The 19,975-nt window shown below is 33.3% G+C and overlaps 1 protein-coding gene across 3 annotated transcripts in view; it reads right to left on the reverse strand.

Moving 5' to 3' along the window:
* LOC132726822 (centrosomal protein of 192 kDa-like) overlaps positions 1 to 19,379 on the reverse strand; it is a 48,044-nt gene extending 28,665 nt beyond the window's left edge. For 2 of the 3 annotated variants that reach the window (XR_009625262.1, XM_060712197.1), the window contains exons 1-17: positions 19,250 to 19,379; positions 15,460 to 15,608; positions 13,880 to 14,104; positions 12,117 to 12,169; positions 11,353 to 11,436; positions 10,912 to 11,160; positions 8,389 to 8,598; positions 7,856 to 7,960; positions 7,466 to 7,585; positions 6,357 to 6,498; positions 4,814 to 4,922; positions 3,261 to 3,326; positions 2,846 to 3,049; positions 2,273 to 2,432; positions 1,557 to 1,680; positions 907 to 1,049; positions 191 to 418 (exon numbers count right to left, since the gene is read on the reverse strand). Coding sequence is in view for 2 of the 3 variants with exons in the window: in XM_060712197.1 (XP_060568180.1) it covers positions 191 to 418; positions 907 to 1,049; positions 1,557 to 1,680; positions 2,273 to 2,432; positions 2,846 to 3,049; positions 3,261 to 3,326; positions 4,814 to 4,922; positions 6,357 to 6,498; positions 7,466 to 7,585; positions 7,856 to 7,960; positions 8,389 to 8,598; positions 10,912 to 11,160; positions 11,353 to 11,436; positions 12,117 to 12,169; positions 13,880 to 14,104; positions 15,460 to 15,602 (2,365 nt within the window). In the remaining variant the exon portion in view is untranslated. The remainder of the gene's footprint in view (positions 1 to 190; positions 419 to 906; positions 1,050 to 1,556; positions 1,681 to 2,272; positions 2,433 to 2,845; positions 3,050 to 3,260; positions 3,327 to 4,813; positions 4,923 to 6,356; positions 6,499 to 7,465; positions 7,586 to 7,855; positions 7,961 to 8,388; positions 8,599 to 10,911; positions 11,161 to 11,352; positions 11,437 to 12,116; positions 12,170 to 13,879; positions 14,105 to 15,459; positions 15,609 to 19,249) is intronic. The other variant, XM_060712198.1, reaches the window with a different exon arrangement.
* Between the last annotated feature and the right edge of the window lie 596 nt (positions 19,380 to 19,975).

The following is a 19,975-nucleotide window of genomic DNA, read 5'->3' on the forward strand; positions in this document are numbered from 1 at the left end:
AGCAATTAATGTTATATTTGAAAATAATACATTATTTTATCGTGACATCATAATCAGACAGACTTGATTTTCCTTTGTGTTATTATTTATAATTAAAAATATTTAAAGCATTATAAAGTAGATTAGTTCTTAAAAATTAATGGAAGAACAGTTCGGTTTTTGTTAATTGACAAAAAAACTCAACACAAACCATTTCCAAAGAAGTCCTCATCATTAACAGTAAAGTCCATGGTGTTTGCACCTCCCAAACTTGGTACACGCTTGAGACCTGCCATTTGTCCCTCTGTCTTTGATGTGAGGGAAGTACGAAACTCAAGATCTGTATAACTTGACTGTGATGATTTGTTGGAGACGTTAGACTGTCTACTTGCCTCTGTACCACTGCTACTACCCTGTGAGTGTGACTGTCTCGATTTTACTACACAAAACAAAAACAACGTCATCATTCAAATATAATTGTCTTTATCTTTTTATAATCAATAAATCTTTCATTACTTTAACAGTCATCATTAAAAGATGATTTTCTTTTTACCTTTTCTAGTCTTATTATAATACTACATGTATATTCATTCACAATATTCAAGTGTTTTCTCGTTCTCCTATGTTTTCATATTTTCATATTTCAAATGCTATATATTTCACCAGTTTCTACCATTGCAACAGAATTACTTGTTTATACCTCTGACAAATTTCTACATAAAGACATTTGTCCCTCACAAAGTGATCTCTCTCTCTTAGACACACAGTGATGTTCAGTCTTACAATCCTATATCAAATTTCTCTGATTCTTAATATAAGGAATTAACACAAAAACCTTATTCAAGATATCAGTGAGAATGGCAAGTGTATATAAGTTATTTTGGATTGTTTATATGACAACTCAAGACACAGCACAGATTATCATACCTGATGACTTGGTAAAGTTAGCTGCTTTAGGTGCTGGTAGGGTAGGTTTTCTGATTATCTCATTGTCAGTCAGCTGTGACTTGTTACCTTTCTCAGGCAGATCATAGGTATTAGCTTGTTGTGAAAGACTATCCAGCTGGGCTCTGAAATAACAACAATTCAACTACCTCAATTAAAGCAAGTCACAATGAGCCACCGTAAACCAAAAAGAAAGCAAATATCAATGACAAACCAAACTTTACAAAAAGGATTACCAATGCATAATTTTTTATTTTTTTTTAAAAGTGAATTTAAATAGAGGTCATCTTTGTCATAGAGTGGAACTGTGATGCAGTCAAGTAGTTTCCCTATTTTAATTGGCTCTTTTGACTGGTTTTTCCATTTACATGGACAAATATAAACAATACTTCAACTGATTTTCATGTTTCCATGAGTAATATAAACAAAAACAGTGGCAGAGTTGTTAACGTGTCAGACTAGTAATTTAAGGATTACTGACCTCGTGACCCATTTAATTGTTTCATTCGGCAAGAAACTTCATTCATTGCTAAGTACTATGGATTCCAGACTGTTTCAATAAGCTTTTATCTTCAAACGCAATCAAACTAAATTAAATGTATATAAACTAAATAAACAAAACAAGTATTTACCTTGTAGGTGAACCAGATGCAGCACTTCTATGACCCAGACTCTTCTTAGAATCTAGACTGCTTGCTTTACTACATTGACTGGTTCTCAAACTACCCTCTAAATCAGTCCCAGTCCACAAAACATCTGAAATATAATTATGATTTATAACAAAACAACCTTGTAATGATGCCAAGGACCTGTACTGGTAACTCAACATGCAATTATCAAAGGACATTTTAGTTCTCTTTCATAATTTGTGATATGAGAAAATTCCAAATTCTTTCTATTGGGTGCTTTGAAACACATTGTTAAAAACACGAGGTGTATTAATGACTAAAAGAGAAGATTTAAAGTTAGTGTCTGTGCATTATTTTTGAAACATTAGCTTGCAGGAACTTTCAGGTTCAATTCCTGCACGTCGTAGGTCTTTTTTGTTGTGATTGATCATGAAATCTTTTCTACGGTAATTCGCACTGTTTGTCTGCTCTGGCATGTACAGAAGTAATCAGTTCCTTGTAAAAGTTGAGGTACTTAGTACTGGTAAAGTGTGTGACAGCATCCCCAGGAACGATGCGGAGGTTGAACTGTGCTCTGGTAAATTCAATAAAGCTTACTGCCGTGATCCGGACTGAAAACTACCAACACCGATACCACCATAGAATACCTGTCCTTCTGTACACTTGCTTAACAGTAACTGTCAAATATTTTCACTATTACAAGTAAACATATAACTTACCATGATCCTGACTTTGGCTACTCATCCAGTCAGCTTCAATAATTTCCCCAGAGAAGATGGCCATGTCAGGTGTTTGTGCAGAATTATCAGAACCATTTAAACCAAACGAACCAAATGATGAAGATTTAACATCAAATGGATTTGAATTGGACTCTTTTTCCTGAAAAAAATCAGTGGGAATGACTCTGAATCACATATGTTTAAAAGGTATGCTAGGATTACATATAAACATATAACAGAATAAAATTCTTGAATCTAAGAATATGAAAACAAGAGTTTCAGCAAAAAATTACTGGGGGATCACCAACCTAGTTTTCAAGTTATCTGCCCTTAAAATTGAAAATGTTGCTTATTTCAAGGGCAGATAATTTACCAGTGCCCTAAAAATAGAGGAAAACAAGAGCTCCGAGTGTCTTAAGAAGTATGATAATCTATCTTCCAACCAAGTATGAAAACAGCACACCTAATAGTTCTCAGATTGTTAAGTGGACATACATGTATGTGGTTAGCAGATGAACAAGCAACATCCATAATGTAACCAAAGTTTTCTTTTGGTGTAAAATAAAAGTTTACCAGTGAGGATGCATCATCAGCATTGAATCCTGATGCTTCTAGACGATTTCCTGGATCAAAATCGTGATCTAGTGGACCATTACGACTTCCTGCCAGTACATCATCGATACTAAAACTTGGTTGATTTGTATTATCTGCGGGACTTTGTGGTCGTAAATATCGTGAATTCAACAATGTATCACTTTCTCCTGAACCTCTTGTTGACTGTAGGCATAAATAAATTACCATACTGATATCAGAATTATTGTTGATTTTAACCAATTGACAAAAATTGCTAAAATTTACTCTAGCTTAAATATCAACCAATCTGTCATTAAATTCTACCCTTCCACCATTCGCTAATATTTGTGACTTCTTTTTTTTTTAATAGAGGGAAAAAAATTCTAAAGAATTTTATGCTATAAACAATACTTACAGGAAACCTGCTAAATCTGAGGTCAGACAAAAGGTCATCACCCATTGGTCGTATTCTTTGTTCCTCCTGAAATTATTACACTACCCTTTTAACCAAATACCTGAATCTAGATATATGTATATTGTTAAGTTCAACTGTATGCTATCATTCAATGATGTCATCTTTTATCAATAGCAGAAAATGAAAGGCTCAATGACCTTTGTGACCTTGCTGAATAAATGAACTTTTCATGTTGCGAGAAGAGACGTTCTGTACTGAAATGTTACTAAATTTATAAATGGGATGTTTTTTCTATTTCATATTTTATGAGAAACAGCATGTATGTCAAGGCCACTATCTGTATTCAAATTCTATTGTGATAATAGTAGAGATAAAACAGGGTTTTACGGGACACAGAATTCTGCGTCCCTATACGCATAAATTTTGACATGTACGCATATAAGTTATCCACTTGCGTCCAAATGTACGCACAAAAATAATCCTAGACAATAGATATTATTGTTTCTGGCCCGACATGATTTTATCTCTTTCTTCTCGAAGCTCACAAAATTCCATTTAAATCTAATACAGTGAGCAGAAAATGCTTGCATTGTTTATTTCGGAAGTTAACATAATTGAAATCTACTGCGCATGCTATTTGCAAGTGCCCGCTGCAGAAACTGATGACGTTTATCGTGCAAGCTACAGTAACTGATGACGTTTACCGTAAAATCTATTTTAGGTAGCTGTTTTTGGTTTTTCTGTTGCTATATTTAAACGGACTATTTATAACAAGCAATTACTATTGGTTAGCGTATCCAATGTCGATGCGAATGTAATTTGTACATGAACGGCGATAATAAAAAAGGCAGTGCTTTTTGCAAACTTATTTTCATAGTGTTATAGAAATTAAGTCACTGTTTTTGTTACTATCGTTGGTGTTATAAATATAATGGTTTCAACGAACTTAACTTTTGACTGGAACATCAAGTATGTCCCAACTTATGAGGAGGTGCAAAAGCGGTTTCGTCATCCTTTTGTTATATGATATTTTTAAAAACGCAACATATTTAGCTGACTGGTCTGTAAAAGTTATATATTGTGTGTTTACTAGTTCAGCTAAAAATATATTGTGTGTTTACTAGTTCAGCTAAAATATTTACAAATAGATCAGTACAAATTTTCAGTCTGTTGGTGTAATCACCTTATCAATAACAAAATATGCTACAAAAACTTGACATTCCAGCCACTCACAGACTTATAAGCCTTGGAAATAGCACATGATATTATTGTAAAGGGCTACTAAAGGGCTATAAAAAAACCTAGTGATAAAAGATATTGAAATCATATACTTCTTATGAAAACAGTACAATATACATGCATATCTCTTACAGGGTAAATAAATGATTTTAAGCAAAATAGAGTGGTCTTCATAGTCTTTTATAGTGAAAAAATTTTGGACCCCTAAAATTCAGGCCTGGACCCCTACTTTTCTAGGCTGTGCATCCACTGGACCCCTAAAATTTCAAAGAGATGTAAAACCCTGATAAAATAAGAGAAGACTAATCACTCACTTGTTGATCATGTGACATATGAGGAGCTGATACATGATTGGATGCAGTGTTACCATGGTAACTCGATCTTCCCCTGTCACTTTGATCAGCGGAGCTTCTTCCATCTTCACTGTAATAGATGTACATCATAAAATAAGTAGAGGTGCAACGATACCTTTCGATGCATCGAAAACCGATTTTATGAGCGCCAATTCGATTCCCGATACCAACTGTAACATTTTCGATTCGATTCCCCACCCAAAAATAAACATGGAAAAAAGTGAGAGTTTTAGTCTTTCCCTTCGCGCTTTATCACGTTACATACGATTGGCCAGTTAAAACTCGGTCATCCAATCAGTGGGCGCGTAATGTTTTATTTTCGGCAAACAAGTCAAAATGGCTACCAACATCAATGTTGATAAAATAAAATTAAAAAATCCTCCTAAAAAATTAAAATCAAAGGTTTGGGAACACTTTGGGTCTCGGGAAGGCCAGGACACGGATAAAGCTACTTGCAAAATATGCTTTACGGACGTGTCATATCCAAAGTCCGGCAGTACGTATAATTTAATGCAACATATGAAACGAAAACACGATGTGGACTTGTTTGGTAATCATGACATGCCTAGTTCAAGTTCAGCAAAAAGGTCTGTTTGTAACTTAGTTACTAGACTAAGAAGTATTGTGTGATAACACTGACATTAGGATTGATTATTCATTTTACATATTATGGGAATTATAAACAGAATATCTGAATATCAGTTCTGAAAACCTTGTGAAACTTTGTTCATTATTATTTACTTTACAATTTACATACTTTGTTAAATTCCTAGTCAGCAGAAGGTATCTGTGATAGTCATGTTACTGAGAATAATGATTATATGTCTGATTAGAATTATTTTCCAAATAGACAAGAGCTTTTTATTCTCATAAACACAATTATTAAGTCAAAAAAATTTATATAATAGTTATATAACAACAGAAAAGCAAAGCACCAGGTTGAAGGCCACTCACTTTTGGAGCAGACAAGCAGAACTATATACCAAAGATAAATTAGTAATCAGAAATGTATCGAATCGAAAAAAATCGAATCGGAGTGTCTAAAATCGAAATCGAATCGAATCGAACATTTGGTGTATCGTTGCAGCCCTAAAAATAAGCTATCAAAAAAATGATATTGATGCAAGTCAATTTATAAATCTATATAATTTTGTTTATTATAAAAACCTTACCAAGTTTCAGGTGACATGATGGACAGATTAATGCTATATACTGTGTTTTCTACACATTATTTAGTGTTTACCAACCTCCCATTCTTGTGAGTGTATATGAAAAAGTCTCATGTAACAATTCGACGCATATTTGCAGCTTTAACCAAGTAGATTATCATTATAATGAACCTATGCTTGAAAAAGTACAAAGTGAAATGGATCCTACATCAGTGAAGGAGATAAGCGGGGACAAAATTACCGACAGAACAGGAAGTGCGATTACTATATGCAGCCCTTTGGGGGCATAAAAGTAATCATAAATCCACAAGGTTTTACAAATGACCCAAAGTTACCTGTCAGATCCACTTGAACCATCCCCGCCACCACCACCATCTCCTGGCACAGGGGAGGTAACTACATTACCCTCTGCTGATTGTCGTTGTGTAATTGGTAACTGTTGTCTGGTTTCATCTGTCAAACTCAGACCTTCCAAACCTTAAATAAACAATGATAGATTACATAATAATTCAAGTGTTATTACAAATATTTTACATGTAGTTTTGAACATTAAAGACACAAAATATTCCATGTTTTCAACTGATTCAGAAATTTATTTTTACAGTTATCAGTAAAAAGGAGAAATGTTTATTATATAACTGATGGTTTGAAAGGCATGTCATAAACAATAGACTATACACTGGGATCATATCCAAATCTCTTACTTTTTCATCAATTCTTTTGCCTTGGTAACTCACCCCCATCCCACCCCCCTCAAAAAAAAAATCCACCACCACCAACAATACTGCTGAAGTTACATCTCAACTTTCTATATCTGAATTTTTCTTGGAAAAAATGGAAGTGAACCTCTGTGGCCCTTTAATAAATGCGCAAGCAACAATATTTGGTAAGATAAGCAAGTTAATCACAGTGGCCCCATTATTTATCATATTCATAATTAGAAAATATTTGACCCGTAAAAACTCAGTTTTATAATGTACTGTCTCAGTGTAACATAGTTTATATTACCTGGTCTTGAGTGACCATCAGTGTAACATAGTTTATATTACCTGGTCTTGAGTGACCATCAGTGTATCATAGTTTATATTACCTGGTCTTGAGTGACCATCAGTGTAACATAGTTTATATTACCTGGTCTTGAGTGACCATCAGTGTACATAGTTTATATTACCTGGTCTCAAGTGACCATCAGTGTAACGTAGTTTATATCACCTAGTCTAGAATGACCATCAGTGTAACATAGTTTATATTACCTGGTCTTGAGTGACCATCAGTGTAACATAGTTTATATTACCTGGTCTCGAGTGACCATCAGTGTAACATTGTTTATATTACCTGGTCTAGAGTGACCATCAGTGTAACATAGTTTATATTACCTGGTCTTGAGTGACCATCAGTGTAACATAGTTTATTGTGACCATCAGAGTAACATAGTTTATATTACCTGGTCTCGAGTGACCATCAGAATCTTCTCCAGCAGCTTCAATCCTCTCACCTTGAGCTTTCCTTGCCAGTTCTAACTCATCTTCCGTGTCTATCTCACTCCCACTACCACCAGATAAACCTGAAATAACCCATCACATAAACCTAATGTATGATAAAAATCATGTTCATTCCATACTTTAAACTCTCCCTGCATATTTACAACCAAAAAAAATATATATTTTACTATTTTTATACTATACTTTTTACTATAGATGGAGAAAAAAATGATAGCAGAAGCATGATGCACTCCATTTTGCATTATGAAACCTCTCAACAGATATACAAAGTGGTATTTTAATAAAATGGTTCCTTGGTACAAATTATGTATATTGTAATTACTATCACTCACCATCAAAGAGACTGACTTTACTTAGGTAAGATAATTTACTATGAGTCTGTTCTTCACCAGTTGTACCTGGTCTCAGGTATACAGAATCTAGTTGTAACCCATCACCTGAAATATACATGTATATAGTAGATACATCTCCATTATCTTATATCATTATATTCAAAAGTTAAGGTATATCAAAGTATTTCTGTAATAATTTTAAGCTTCCTTTTATATCATTATATCAGAGGCTTATTCACTGAGTTATATTATTTCTATCATAATTCCCAAATTACCCATGATTTTCCTATACATATTGCTTAATTATTTACAAATACACCAAAAAATCTCACCCAGTCACCCTAAATGACATATACCCTTGAAAATGTTGTATAGCATTTATAGAGAGAGCACAGTCATTAGTAAGAACTTAACCATTCCAAGTAAAAACAATTTTGATACAATTTCATTACAATTTCATCAAGAAGTCTACTCCAGTTAAAGACATCTGAAATAAACATTTGATATAACCAACAGTGACATAATATCAATACCTTTATTTGTTGGTGTTTTTTCAGGTGATTTCTCTGCATCACTCTCCACTCCTACACTACAATTCATCTCTGCGAAGTCATCATCTAGATCATGTAGATCTTGTTCCTCTAGTTCAACATTATATACACTAGCATCCCCATCTTCATTCTCCTCGCCAATCACAGCTCCCTGACCAAACAATGACTGACGAATCGCAGATATAATCGGATCTGTTGTTTCAAATAGAACACAAAATTCTCAATTTGCTGTGTATGTACTTAAAATAATTTCAAAGGTATCTATAACAATAGAATAATAATATTCTTGATACAATGCTTGAGATAAAAAACTATTAAGGACATATTCCACAACAGTTATGCTATTGCTGACATTTGACAACTTTTCAAAGTAAGGTGACATTATGCTGACTTTTTGCTGTTGTCTAGTTGAGTTGAATCAGCTATAGATTTCACTATTATAATGGTCATTGACCGATAACTGATGATGAAAAATGTTTTAAAAAAAAGAAATAAAAACTGCCTAAAATTTTAAAAGAATGCCCCACTCTTTTTATTAATTGAACAACATTAATAATACATTTACTTAGATGGATATTTAAGGAATTTTCTGTGAGTCAAGTGGATTATTGACTATACACATGAACTACAGTCCAACCCCGTTTATTCGAAGTGCCTGGGACTGAATATTTACTTCGAATAATCGATGGGTTCGAATAATCGAAATCGAATATTGTGATAGACGAAAACTACTCCACTTTGACCAATCATAGCAAAACTACCGTTTACAACACACTTACTTCCTGTAATCAATTGAGAAAAATAAATATTAAAGAAAAGATGCGTAAAAATTATTGTATTGACATTGAAGACATAAATACTTGCATTTTATTCTACATTATGTATCGTTTTGTTTCGCGCAAAGCCTTTGATAATGGCCGTGTTGTCACAACGGTATTTACAGCTAAACTCTGGTATTTTCGATTAGGATAAAGGCTTTCATGTAGCATTAAAATTAATGAAAAAAATGTTTTGGATATTTTGACAAATTTACATACAGTCAAACGTGTATTAAGCGACCGCGCAAGGGAAACACCCAAAACGGTCGCTTAATGAAACTGTCTCTTAAGATAGTCAGCATGATATAAAAGTCAAAATTTATAAATGACATCTTTCTTATGAAGTGGGAATGTTTTTCAACTTCATTTTATATAAATGTTGAATAATTAGTACGCTACGATAATCTAAATGGAAGCAAATGTAAAAAATAACTTTCTGATATTTATTGACAAGTTACGTACATGTTTGACATTTTTTCCAGAGTTTTTTAACTTCTCCGTTGTTTTTCCTTGTGTTGGTTGTCTCCAACACGAAAACCCTATTAGTGAAGATGTTTTCTGTTGTGCATTTTTTCATTTGAAATAAACAAACTACATCTAATTGTTATGATTAATTTAATTGCTGATCAAGTTCAAGGTCAATTCAATGCAGTCTAAATGTCAACAAGCGAAGCGTACACACCATCTCAGTAGGGGCGGAGCGTTGCATTGTTTATCCGATATTATTGGATAATACACGTCACGGGTATACTTAACTTCATTTGCATACGCTAAAACGGTTTGGGAAATAGAGTTTTTCACACGTTTATTTGTTGTGTTTTGATTGTTGACACTTGTGACATTACGAGGTGGCGTTCTCTAAAAACACAATTACTTGACAGGTAAAAGTGGTCGTTTAATGAAAAGATTGATCTCAATTAGGTGACTAATTAGCGGTCGCTGGTCGCGTTGAGCAAAAGTCGCTTAATACATTAAAGATATAGAGAGAAAATGATCGGGGGGAATTTTAAGTGGTCGTTTAAGACAAAAGTCGCTTAATACACGTGGTCGCATGGGCAAGTTAGACTGTATATGGTATGTATGAAAATTATTGCTGTCATCTTCAAGCAGACAGACAGACAGATAACTTTATTTCACTCAGGTATTTCAAAGTATACAACATGAGGTTTAACAATATTTTGTAGCAATAACAGTAACAAAATCGGACACGGTGCATAGCTTTTCATTTTCGGTAATTAAAGTTGATTAAAGAACGCACAAAATTGTCTAAATACATTTATGACTGTTGATATTTTTCACAAATTGACGGTCAGCGAGTGGATCTGCGCCAATTAGTCTGGCTTCGAATAATAATTAGGCTGGCTTCAAATAATAGGTGTGAAATTCTTTCATAATTGTATAATCGGGACCGAAATTTTACTTCGAAAAACAGGAGGTATTCGGATAATGCATTTCAAATAATATGCTTGTAATTATATTGATTTATGTAGAGATAAAAACGGGACCGCCGATCTACTTCGGATAATGCGGAGTATTCTAATAAAGGGTTGTCGATTAACCGGGGTCGGACTGTAGATGAACTATAGAATTTCAAGTATGATTTGTTTACCCACCATTTTTACAAGTTTTGTTTTATTCCTACACTTCAATAAAAATGTATATACAAAATAAATGATTTTAAACTTGCCAGTTTTAACAGGACCAGATGCTACTTTCTTCACAGTTCCTAGTTGTGACCTGGCAAAGGGTTGGTCCTGTTTAGAATCCTGGCTGTTATTGGTTGATGATCCCCCAGTTTGACTAGGAGTTGTGTTGTTTGATGATGAACTGCCAGATTTCCAGGTGTTACTGTCAGCAGATCCTGAACCTGCCATATGCCACGGGTTCGAGTCTACAGTACTGTGACCTTTCAATGTTGAATGCCCAGTGTTGTTCTCTAATATCAATAGAAATTACAGTTTAAAGTAAAATTAACATTAAAACAAGCAATCATTAAGCATGACATAGTTAAATAATTTCAATGCCTTTATGTAAGTTTTGTACTTTCGAACAATTAAACAATAAAGTATATATAACTTTTCAACAACAAATTACTAGATTTAAGCTACCGAGGAAATAGATATATTACCTTGTACAGATTTATCATTTTCCAAAGTCTGTTTCTTCATCAGATTGACCCGTGGTGATTCGAGCAGGTTGTTTGCTGATATATCTGTTACAATACATGTAGAAATTTATGACACTTTCTTCATACATGGAAAAATTCAGTGTACAAAGCCAGACAACAATCTCTGAAATTCTGGGACTTATTCTAATACCAGACAGGACATGTTTTTCTCCAAGTCAATAAGCAAGTTTATGTAAGCAATAGCATTAAGAAGTACTACACCTATCACAGGGTAGCAGGTAAGTAATTTCTTTAAAATAATTGTGTGACAAGAATATTGGCACATTGTCATAGTTAAACTTAAAGATATACTATGCTCATCCTTGAGTTAACTACATAAATCACAGAAATTTATTGAAATCTATAAAATTCTAACTGAATATGTCTAATTTGAATAAAACAATGAATAAACTATGTATGGTAAGCTGTGTTCCCTTTTACAGGTCAAGTAAAGTTGGCCATTTCTTGAAACAATTGGCATTTTTTTAATGACACTATATTGCGACCACCTATAGTGTGTAGAGTTTTAAACATGACAAATCAGTCAAAACATATTTATTTTATATTAAAAAAAGACTGTGAGACAATTATCAATATTTTGTGACATCAAATTTGAGCACAGTATATCTTTAAATGCCTCCAAATCTTCAAATTTTAACAAAATTCAATATAAAATATTAATTACAAGTAATCATTATGAATAATAAACAATTTATAAATCTTACCCATGTCATCCACATTTATGATACCAAGTGAAGATTTACCATCTAGATCTGACCTGAATATTAGACAGAAAATACCAGTCATTGATTCTCATTCAAATGAAAGAAGATAAAAAAATTCTCCAAGAGCAGGGCCATTTTTTTTTACTTTTGACACGCTCATTACTTATATCTAACTTTCTATTAAATGATGCAATAAGCATACAAATATAACAGTGCAGGCAACAAATAAGCAAAAGAAAATCAGCAGGAAAATATAACCTGCATGCCAACATTTAAAATATGTGACACTTATGCCACTAATATAATGAATGTGTTAGCCTCATTAAATAAAGAAGACTGACTGACTGACTACTGTATAGACTTTAATATGAACATTGGGATGTAGTATGGTCCTGAATTTATAAATTTGGTTAAATAAATCATAACATGATTATAATCTCCCAACTTAAAATTCACCCTTATTTCAAAATGATTAGGGGGATGGAGAATCGTCCAAAAATTTTCAAATCCTGGAATGGACATTGACAAAGGTGTGAATAGATCAACCTTTCCTACTCTTTGAATGTCGGCGTTGAACTAAGAAAATGGATTATAGAAAATTGTGACTACTGAAATACATTATCACTGGAATGTTTTGCTGAAAATGTTACAAGTTAAACTAAATCAATTACCTGAAAAATACAATATTCAAAATAGTGAGTGTAGTAATTGTATATAAATGCTAGTGTATAATAATTAAATTACCAGATTATATGTGTTAGTCTTATTTATAAATCTTTCATCAAATCTCGGTATATATAATAGATTTCTTGTTGATTTAAGTATAATAGCAATTAATAAAAGTGTATCCAAATTAAACAATAACACACTGACACCCTGTTATAATGCACAAGTTGGGGTTCAAGGTATCAGACAGTATTATCAACATGGTTCTGATATATAATGTTCGGTCAAAGATCAGACTATAAACAGCTATTATCTTACCAACATAGCTGTACATGTATAAATATTGTTTCAATGAAAATTCTAAAAGGGTGCAGTATAAAGGGATGACAGTGTATATATGCGAATTAGTATATATATTTCTGACAACCACCAAACATTTCTCTATTTTGCCTTCCACCTATCTGTATCACATTCCACAAGCAGAGAGTTAATGATACAACCTTCACATGGTAGAAAAGATATGTATGTGAAATAAAATACATTTTATAAATGTTATATACACATACAATAGAGTTGTTAGAATCTTAACATAATTTAACTATACAATTCACCTGTCTTGAAAATTAAATGAGAAAAAAGTTTTTTAATCAATTATCTAGACAAATGCTTGCGATGTGTTAGCTGGTCTGAAATTTCCCTCTTACTTCTATTCAAAATATTTTTTCAATGATAAATCTTTCGAGATGAAATTTCAGCAGAGTTTATTTTATTAGAGTCATATCAAACTTAAAATGTTTTCTTGTCTTCACCTACCCACTTAAAGAACAATTTATGCCAAGAACCAAAGCAAGATACTTTGATACAGTGAATAATAAAGAAGAAATCTTATAATCTTGCCAAACTTAACTGTCAGGTTTTGATAGACTGTAATGTAAATTTGACAGAAATGATCGTTTGCTGTTACTATATATTTTCCAAAGTGTGATTGGAAAAAAAAATGCATTTGGCATTTAGGGCAATGACCAATATCTAAGCAATCATATCAGTTTTCGAGGTACTCTACGGCCGTCACTCTTGTTAGTTATTCTATAACTTACATTTCACTATCTTGTTTATGTTCCCTACACCAATCATTTACCACTGACCAGTCAGTCCCGTTTATAAGCCCAGGAGGTTGTCCTCCAGAGTCCGGTTCCATGTCCCCCATATCACATCGATTATATAATTTAGGCCTGGCTCCCGTCTCTATACCAGTAAAAGACAGTTCTATTGCAGCGGAATCATCTTGGTGATCAGATGCTCGCAATGACATCATATCTCTCCTACAAAACACAACTCTAGAAATTTTACAAAATTCTCAGTAATACTCTCCAATGTTTTACAAATGTTAACAAATTTCATAAACATAAATTAGGCCTAAAAAAAAAATGTTGTGTTTCCGGTGGCCCGACCAACCCTATTTTTTAGCGCCGACCCAAAGTTTTTTATCGATGTACAAAAAAAAAAATGGCGCCCGTACCGAAGACGGGTTTTAGTATTGCGAGTCGAAAACGATGTGAGGCACAGACGATTCGGGTTCCAATTACGTATTAACGCGCACCGGCTAATATGGCGGCACAACAAGCAGCCGAAGTGTCACTGCTGCCGATTTTCTTTAAAAATACGATCATAGTTTGGCAAAACAGGAAATCAAATTTAATAGACCACAGCAAAACTGAGCTCAAAACATTTTTCGGACGTGCATGGTCATGTTAAGAGTGATAATATTAAAATTGAAGCCAGTTGTTCGGTAAGAATAAAAAAAATGAAAACGAAAGTCGAGTCATGCCATTGGTAAAATTTATTTCAAAATAAAATATTGAAGACTAGGTTTGGTAGTCTAACATTTTAAGTACTTTTATATGCTATAGAATATAATTTAAAGTACATATAATCAGTATCTGACATATCTACAATCGTTGATTGACTAAAAAAAAAAAAAGTCCGACCTACCGACCCTACTTTTTTTCGCCTTGCCACCAGAAACACATCAATTTTTTTTTAGGCCTTAGAATAGACAAGGAAATATTGAAAATCTAATTATAAATAGTTTAACAAAGTTTACCTGGATTTACATGTCCAAACAGCAAATGAACCTACTGTCTTGTATTAACTTTATTTTATATTGTACAACCATGAACATTGACTTTAAACTTTTCGAAGCAACTTTCAAAATTCGCAATCATATCTTCTACTTTAATATTTAGACTAAATGAGGTTGAATTTGGCATTTACTAGCCAATTTCAGGAGTAATAGGTGGAAAACTTGTTCATAGATGCATGTGGAGAATGACATTATGACAATCATGGGAAAAATTGTTAGATAGTACAATATACTTAAATCATCATAATAAATGAGCCACGTCATGACAAAACCAACATAATGGGTTTGCGAAAAGCATGGATCCAGACCAGCCTGCGCATCCGCGCAGTCTGATCAGGATCCATGCTGTTCGCTATCAGTTTCTCTACTTGAAATAGGGTTGGTAAGCGAACAGCATGGATCCTGATCAGACTGCGCGGATGCGCAGGCCGGTCTGGATCCATGCTGGTCGCAAACCCATTATGTTGGTTTTGTCATGACACGGCTCAAATGCATTCTTAATTCTATATAAAAGAAACTTGATGAATTACTGACCTTGATTTTGTCCTTGCAACTGTTGATGCAGCTAGAGGGGGAACCCTAGCATAAAAGCTATCACTTTCAATAAATGACATCTGCCCATCTCCTGTGACAACAGACAAATTATTGTCTGCATTCAAGGATCCCCGAACATCCATTTTCTCCTAAAATTAACAAAAGCGTGATAGAGAGATGTTAAAATTTGAATAAAAAAATAAATTGCTTAACTACTATGTAAGTATCGTAATGCGTTATTAAACAGCGTAAATCTGCCAACCCTACAATTCAAATCGAAACTGTTAAAGATGATATCAGAAATCGAAACTAGTTTGTCAGTCTTATAATCAACCGGACCACAGTTCAAATCCCAGTCAGTACCTGAAGACACAGCACAAATATTAATAAATGTTTGCTATAATGCAGCAAATAAAGACACTCCTAATCAGGAACAAATCAATAAAAATTTGAAAACAGTGTCTGAATATCATCAAGTTAATAGCAAAGTGAGCATTAAGTTAATGTATCTTCAAGTAATGGTTTTGAATACTTTTGCCAGCAGTATAGCAAAGTTATGGATAAGTTTGCTTGCTCATCATCGGAAGTTGTTTGGTTCCCTGTTCCATTATATTTGAAGCAAGACCGGAATCAGTAACAGCAGGTTACCTGCACTATTACAGTCTTCGACTTAACCCACTCGACTGACGACCAAGTCGAGTAAATTTGCGGGTGGTCGAGTGAAAATTCCAAGCTGGTAGCCCGTCTGGTCGAGGGCTTTTTTCGTATCCAAATTAAGAAAATGTCGGAATTATGCAGAGCTCCAGATAGCAATGTTTTGGCTTTATGAAAATACAATATATTTCTGCTGAATTGGATGGAAAACTAAAAGTACTATTGTCAACTAGTTGAAAACAAAAGTAGCAGGAAGTGACGAGTACAAAGGGAAGGTAACTCTTGGGAGTTTCTGAAATGAAATTATTGATAAAGTTAAATTTGGCGTAATCACTGTAGGACTTAACCTAATATTCAATTTGCTTAGACATATATCATAATGTTTTTGCTACAAAATAAAGAAAAATGTTGTACTTTCTGCCACTTTAGTTATTGGAAAACATATTTCTCCCTTGCCATCATTCTGCAGTTTTGTACTCAATATTTTCGTACCAAGTTTACAGTTACGGACAATTTCCTCAAAGACTAATACTTTTGTATAAAAGTTTTAAATCTATTTTATTCATTTTCCTTTATTCTAATTTCAATTATAAATAATCAAAACCAAAGAACATGCACTAAAATGTTGAAATAGAGTATGAATGAAGCATCATGCTGACCATAGCTGATTATAAAAGAATGTGACACATTTAAACAACAACATGTCAGCAACAAAAAAAAATGAGTCTTGTCATTAATTTGCTGTGTATCCTAAACAAACCCTAGTCTAGGGAAGCCTGCCTTAACAGAGCAAGTTTTGTATTATTTCACATTGAATCAATATTTTATTATAAGCCAGTCTGATTTATGTAAAAAAGGAACTTTTTAGAAGGCAATAAAATTTGATAAAAAAACAATGCAATTCTTTTTATAAATTTTACCCCAGAATTTTCATTTTACTCTAGATTTTGACCGGTAAACCACCTTGGCCTGCAGCTCTATTGAACTTAAAACGCTTATGAAATATTATTGATTGTTAGACATTTATTAGGCGTCATCTCATGCTTCACAATATGTCTTTTCTCTTGTATTTTGAAGGCACTAAGCCAAAAAGGAACACACCAAAAAAAAAAAAAAAAAATATGATGAAAGTAATACAAAAAGGAATATAAAATGTTGTCAATGCATACATGTATCAGCCGACATGATTACTAAACAACAAGGAGAAGGGTATTTTCAGTTTTTAAATAATTTTTTTCAGTCTGTGGACAAAGCAACAGAAATATCAAAATATCTTTTTTTCATATGTAGTTAAAACTCTTCTTATTTAAATAATGAAAGGAAGAAAAGTTGATTTGTTGATATTTTAATAATGTTAAATGGTAAGGGTGTAACGGTTTACCGGTATACCGATATATTGCAATATGAAAAAATGAATTTCGAACCGCGGTACGATTTTTGGAAAACCGGTATTTTATAAAAATCATAATTTTCAATTAATTGCCTTCTAATTTTGTACAAATTTCACATAAAATCTTTAATTGGCAAATTTTGTTGGCGCCAACGTAAGATAAAAGTATCTGACAACTAGTACACTTAAAAGTCAATAAGCGGCCGCATAATTTACATAAGCGGCCCAGATGTGAAAGGTTACACGCGACTAGTTTTGTTTATCAAATTGTGTGACACTACTTTCTATTTATTCCTTACATTTTTATTAAGTTTCTACTAAAAATATATACATATAATAATAATATATAAATGTTACTCCATCTTTACATCAAAACATATACACGACAATACGTATTGCAATATATTGCAATACGCTTCAGCAAAATGGCAATATATTGCAATACGGTTTTTGCTGTATTGTTACATCCCTATTAAATGGTATATAAAACATATAGACAGTGTTATTTCTGTATAAAATGTATGCAAAAAATACCATTTTGGTTCGGGGTAGTTAAAATTTGTTCGGACTCGCGAAATTTGTAAGCTGCTAGCCCGACTGGGCTAGTGCTGAAAAAAAATTATGGCAAAGACTGCTATTATTTTTTGATGCACCACTGGAAGGTTTCCTGTCTTATAATGGTTCCCACTCAAATTAACATTTGGAAAACCTTGATTAACATCAATCCTTATATCAAGTTTTGCGAAAGTGAAAGCACATTTCCCGAAATTGGACTCCTGGTGCATTCACAATCGTAAAATACGTAAATTTGATTGATTCAAGTATATTGAACAATTTATGATAAATTTCAGGCAAAATAACTAACTTATTAATGCAACTTGATAAAAAATATTGAATAATTTGACAAAAACCGCTGAATCAAAAGCTACTTCAAGCGCCTGTATCACAATATCCATTTCATGAAATTAAATTATTTATCCCTAAATTTGATAAAAGTAAATTTATGTTCTCTGATGGGTGGGTTTAATTTAGTGGGAGATGAAGGTAATTGAATTAAAAGCCCGGGCCCGGGGGTAGTGACCAATCAACGCACCGAACACCTATGTAGCCAACTATGGCATAATTTAAATTATTATGTACTATAATTTCTGTCAGAGCTTGCTTTGAGGCTTTGCCTTAATCATATCAAATACATAATAGCGAGCTCGACGAGCTGGCCCAAAGCGAGCTTTACGGTAACGCGAGAACCTGCTAAGTGATGGTTTTGAAAACTTTCGTCCGAAGTACCGAAATTGGACACATCGCAACTTTTCGATTTACAAGATTACATATAAAAGCCGATGTACTCTGATTGAAAACGGAAGCGTAGACTGGTGTCCTGCGCACTTATAAACGAACCATAATAAAAAGGGGGAACCAGAATAAACGGAAGCAGTGTATAAAATACCGAATAACAATTTTAAAACGGAAAATGTAAAATAAAAATAAACGATTATTTTATACTATTTCACGACACGGTAAAAGTAAATCGAGATCGCTTTGAGGCTTTGCCTTTTTCATATTAAAATTAAAATAATATGTATTCATAATAAATTCTGTCAGAGGCTTAGCCTTACTCATATTATTATATTACCCCACCCACTCAAAATATTTTCAAATGCACAAACTTTTGCACACTGACAAGGTAATTTTCAGATATAATTAATTAAGATATCTTTGTATCAACATCATTAAATATTATCAAACCTATTTATCAAATCATTTATTTCTTTAGTTAATAGTCTATTTATCTTTCAAATGATATTTCCCGCAACATTCAATTTTCTCAGCTTCGACACGATTACAAACATCGCATTTGATTGGTTGCATTCGGAACACCTCGCGGGTCACACTAATCTGCTTACGAATAACTAGATCTAGCTAAAGAGACTTCAGCGAACAGGTTTTATAGTACTGTCGCACAACGTCAAAATAAAAGCGACATAAAGTTATGGTGGCCAGAACTAACGAATAACCCGTCATTGTACTTCGGAGAAAATCTTTCTCCAATTTTGTTTTTCAATTTTTCTTAATGATTTGGTATTTTATATGTCTACAAATTGTCACGGATTTACATTACAATATAAATCCGTGAAATTGTGAAGGATTTTGTCAGACCAGGTAGTCTCAATATTTAGAATGCAAGACCGACCGATTTTATAATCTGATGTTTACGGTGGCACAAAGGTGACGTGTGTGTGTTTTTATTTATCTCGTGCGCACGAGATACTATGTCGTGGCCACGAGTTACTAAGTCGTGCGCACGAGATAAATAACCAATCAGATTTTTAACCAATGCCCTCAAAATTATTAGATGTCATCTACTGATCAGGAGCATTGAGCTTTCTAGGTTATATAAACATTGGCTTATTCCTTCTAAATCAGTCATCAGACATTTTGAGATAATAACGGAAGACTCAACGATTGGTTACT

Source organism: Ruditapes philippinarum, unplaced genomic scaffold (assembly GCF_026571515.1).
Source record: "Ruditapes philippinarum isolate M1 unplaced genomic scaffold, ASM2657151v2 ctg333_1_1_1_1, whole genome shotgun sequence".
Lineage (NCBI taxonomy): Eukaryota > Metazoa > Mollusca > Bivalvia > Venerida > Veneridae > Ruditapes > Ruditapes philippinarum.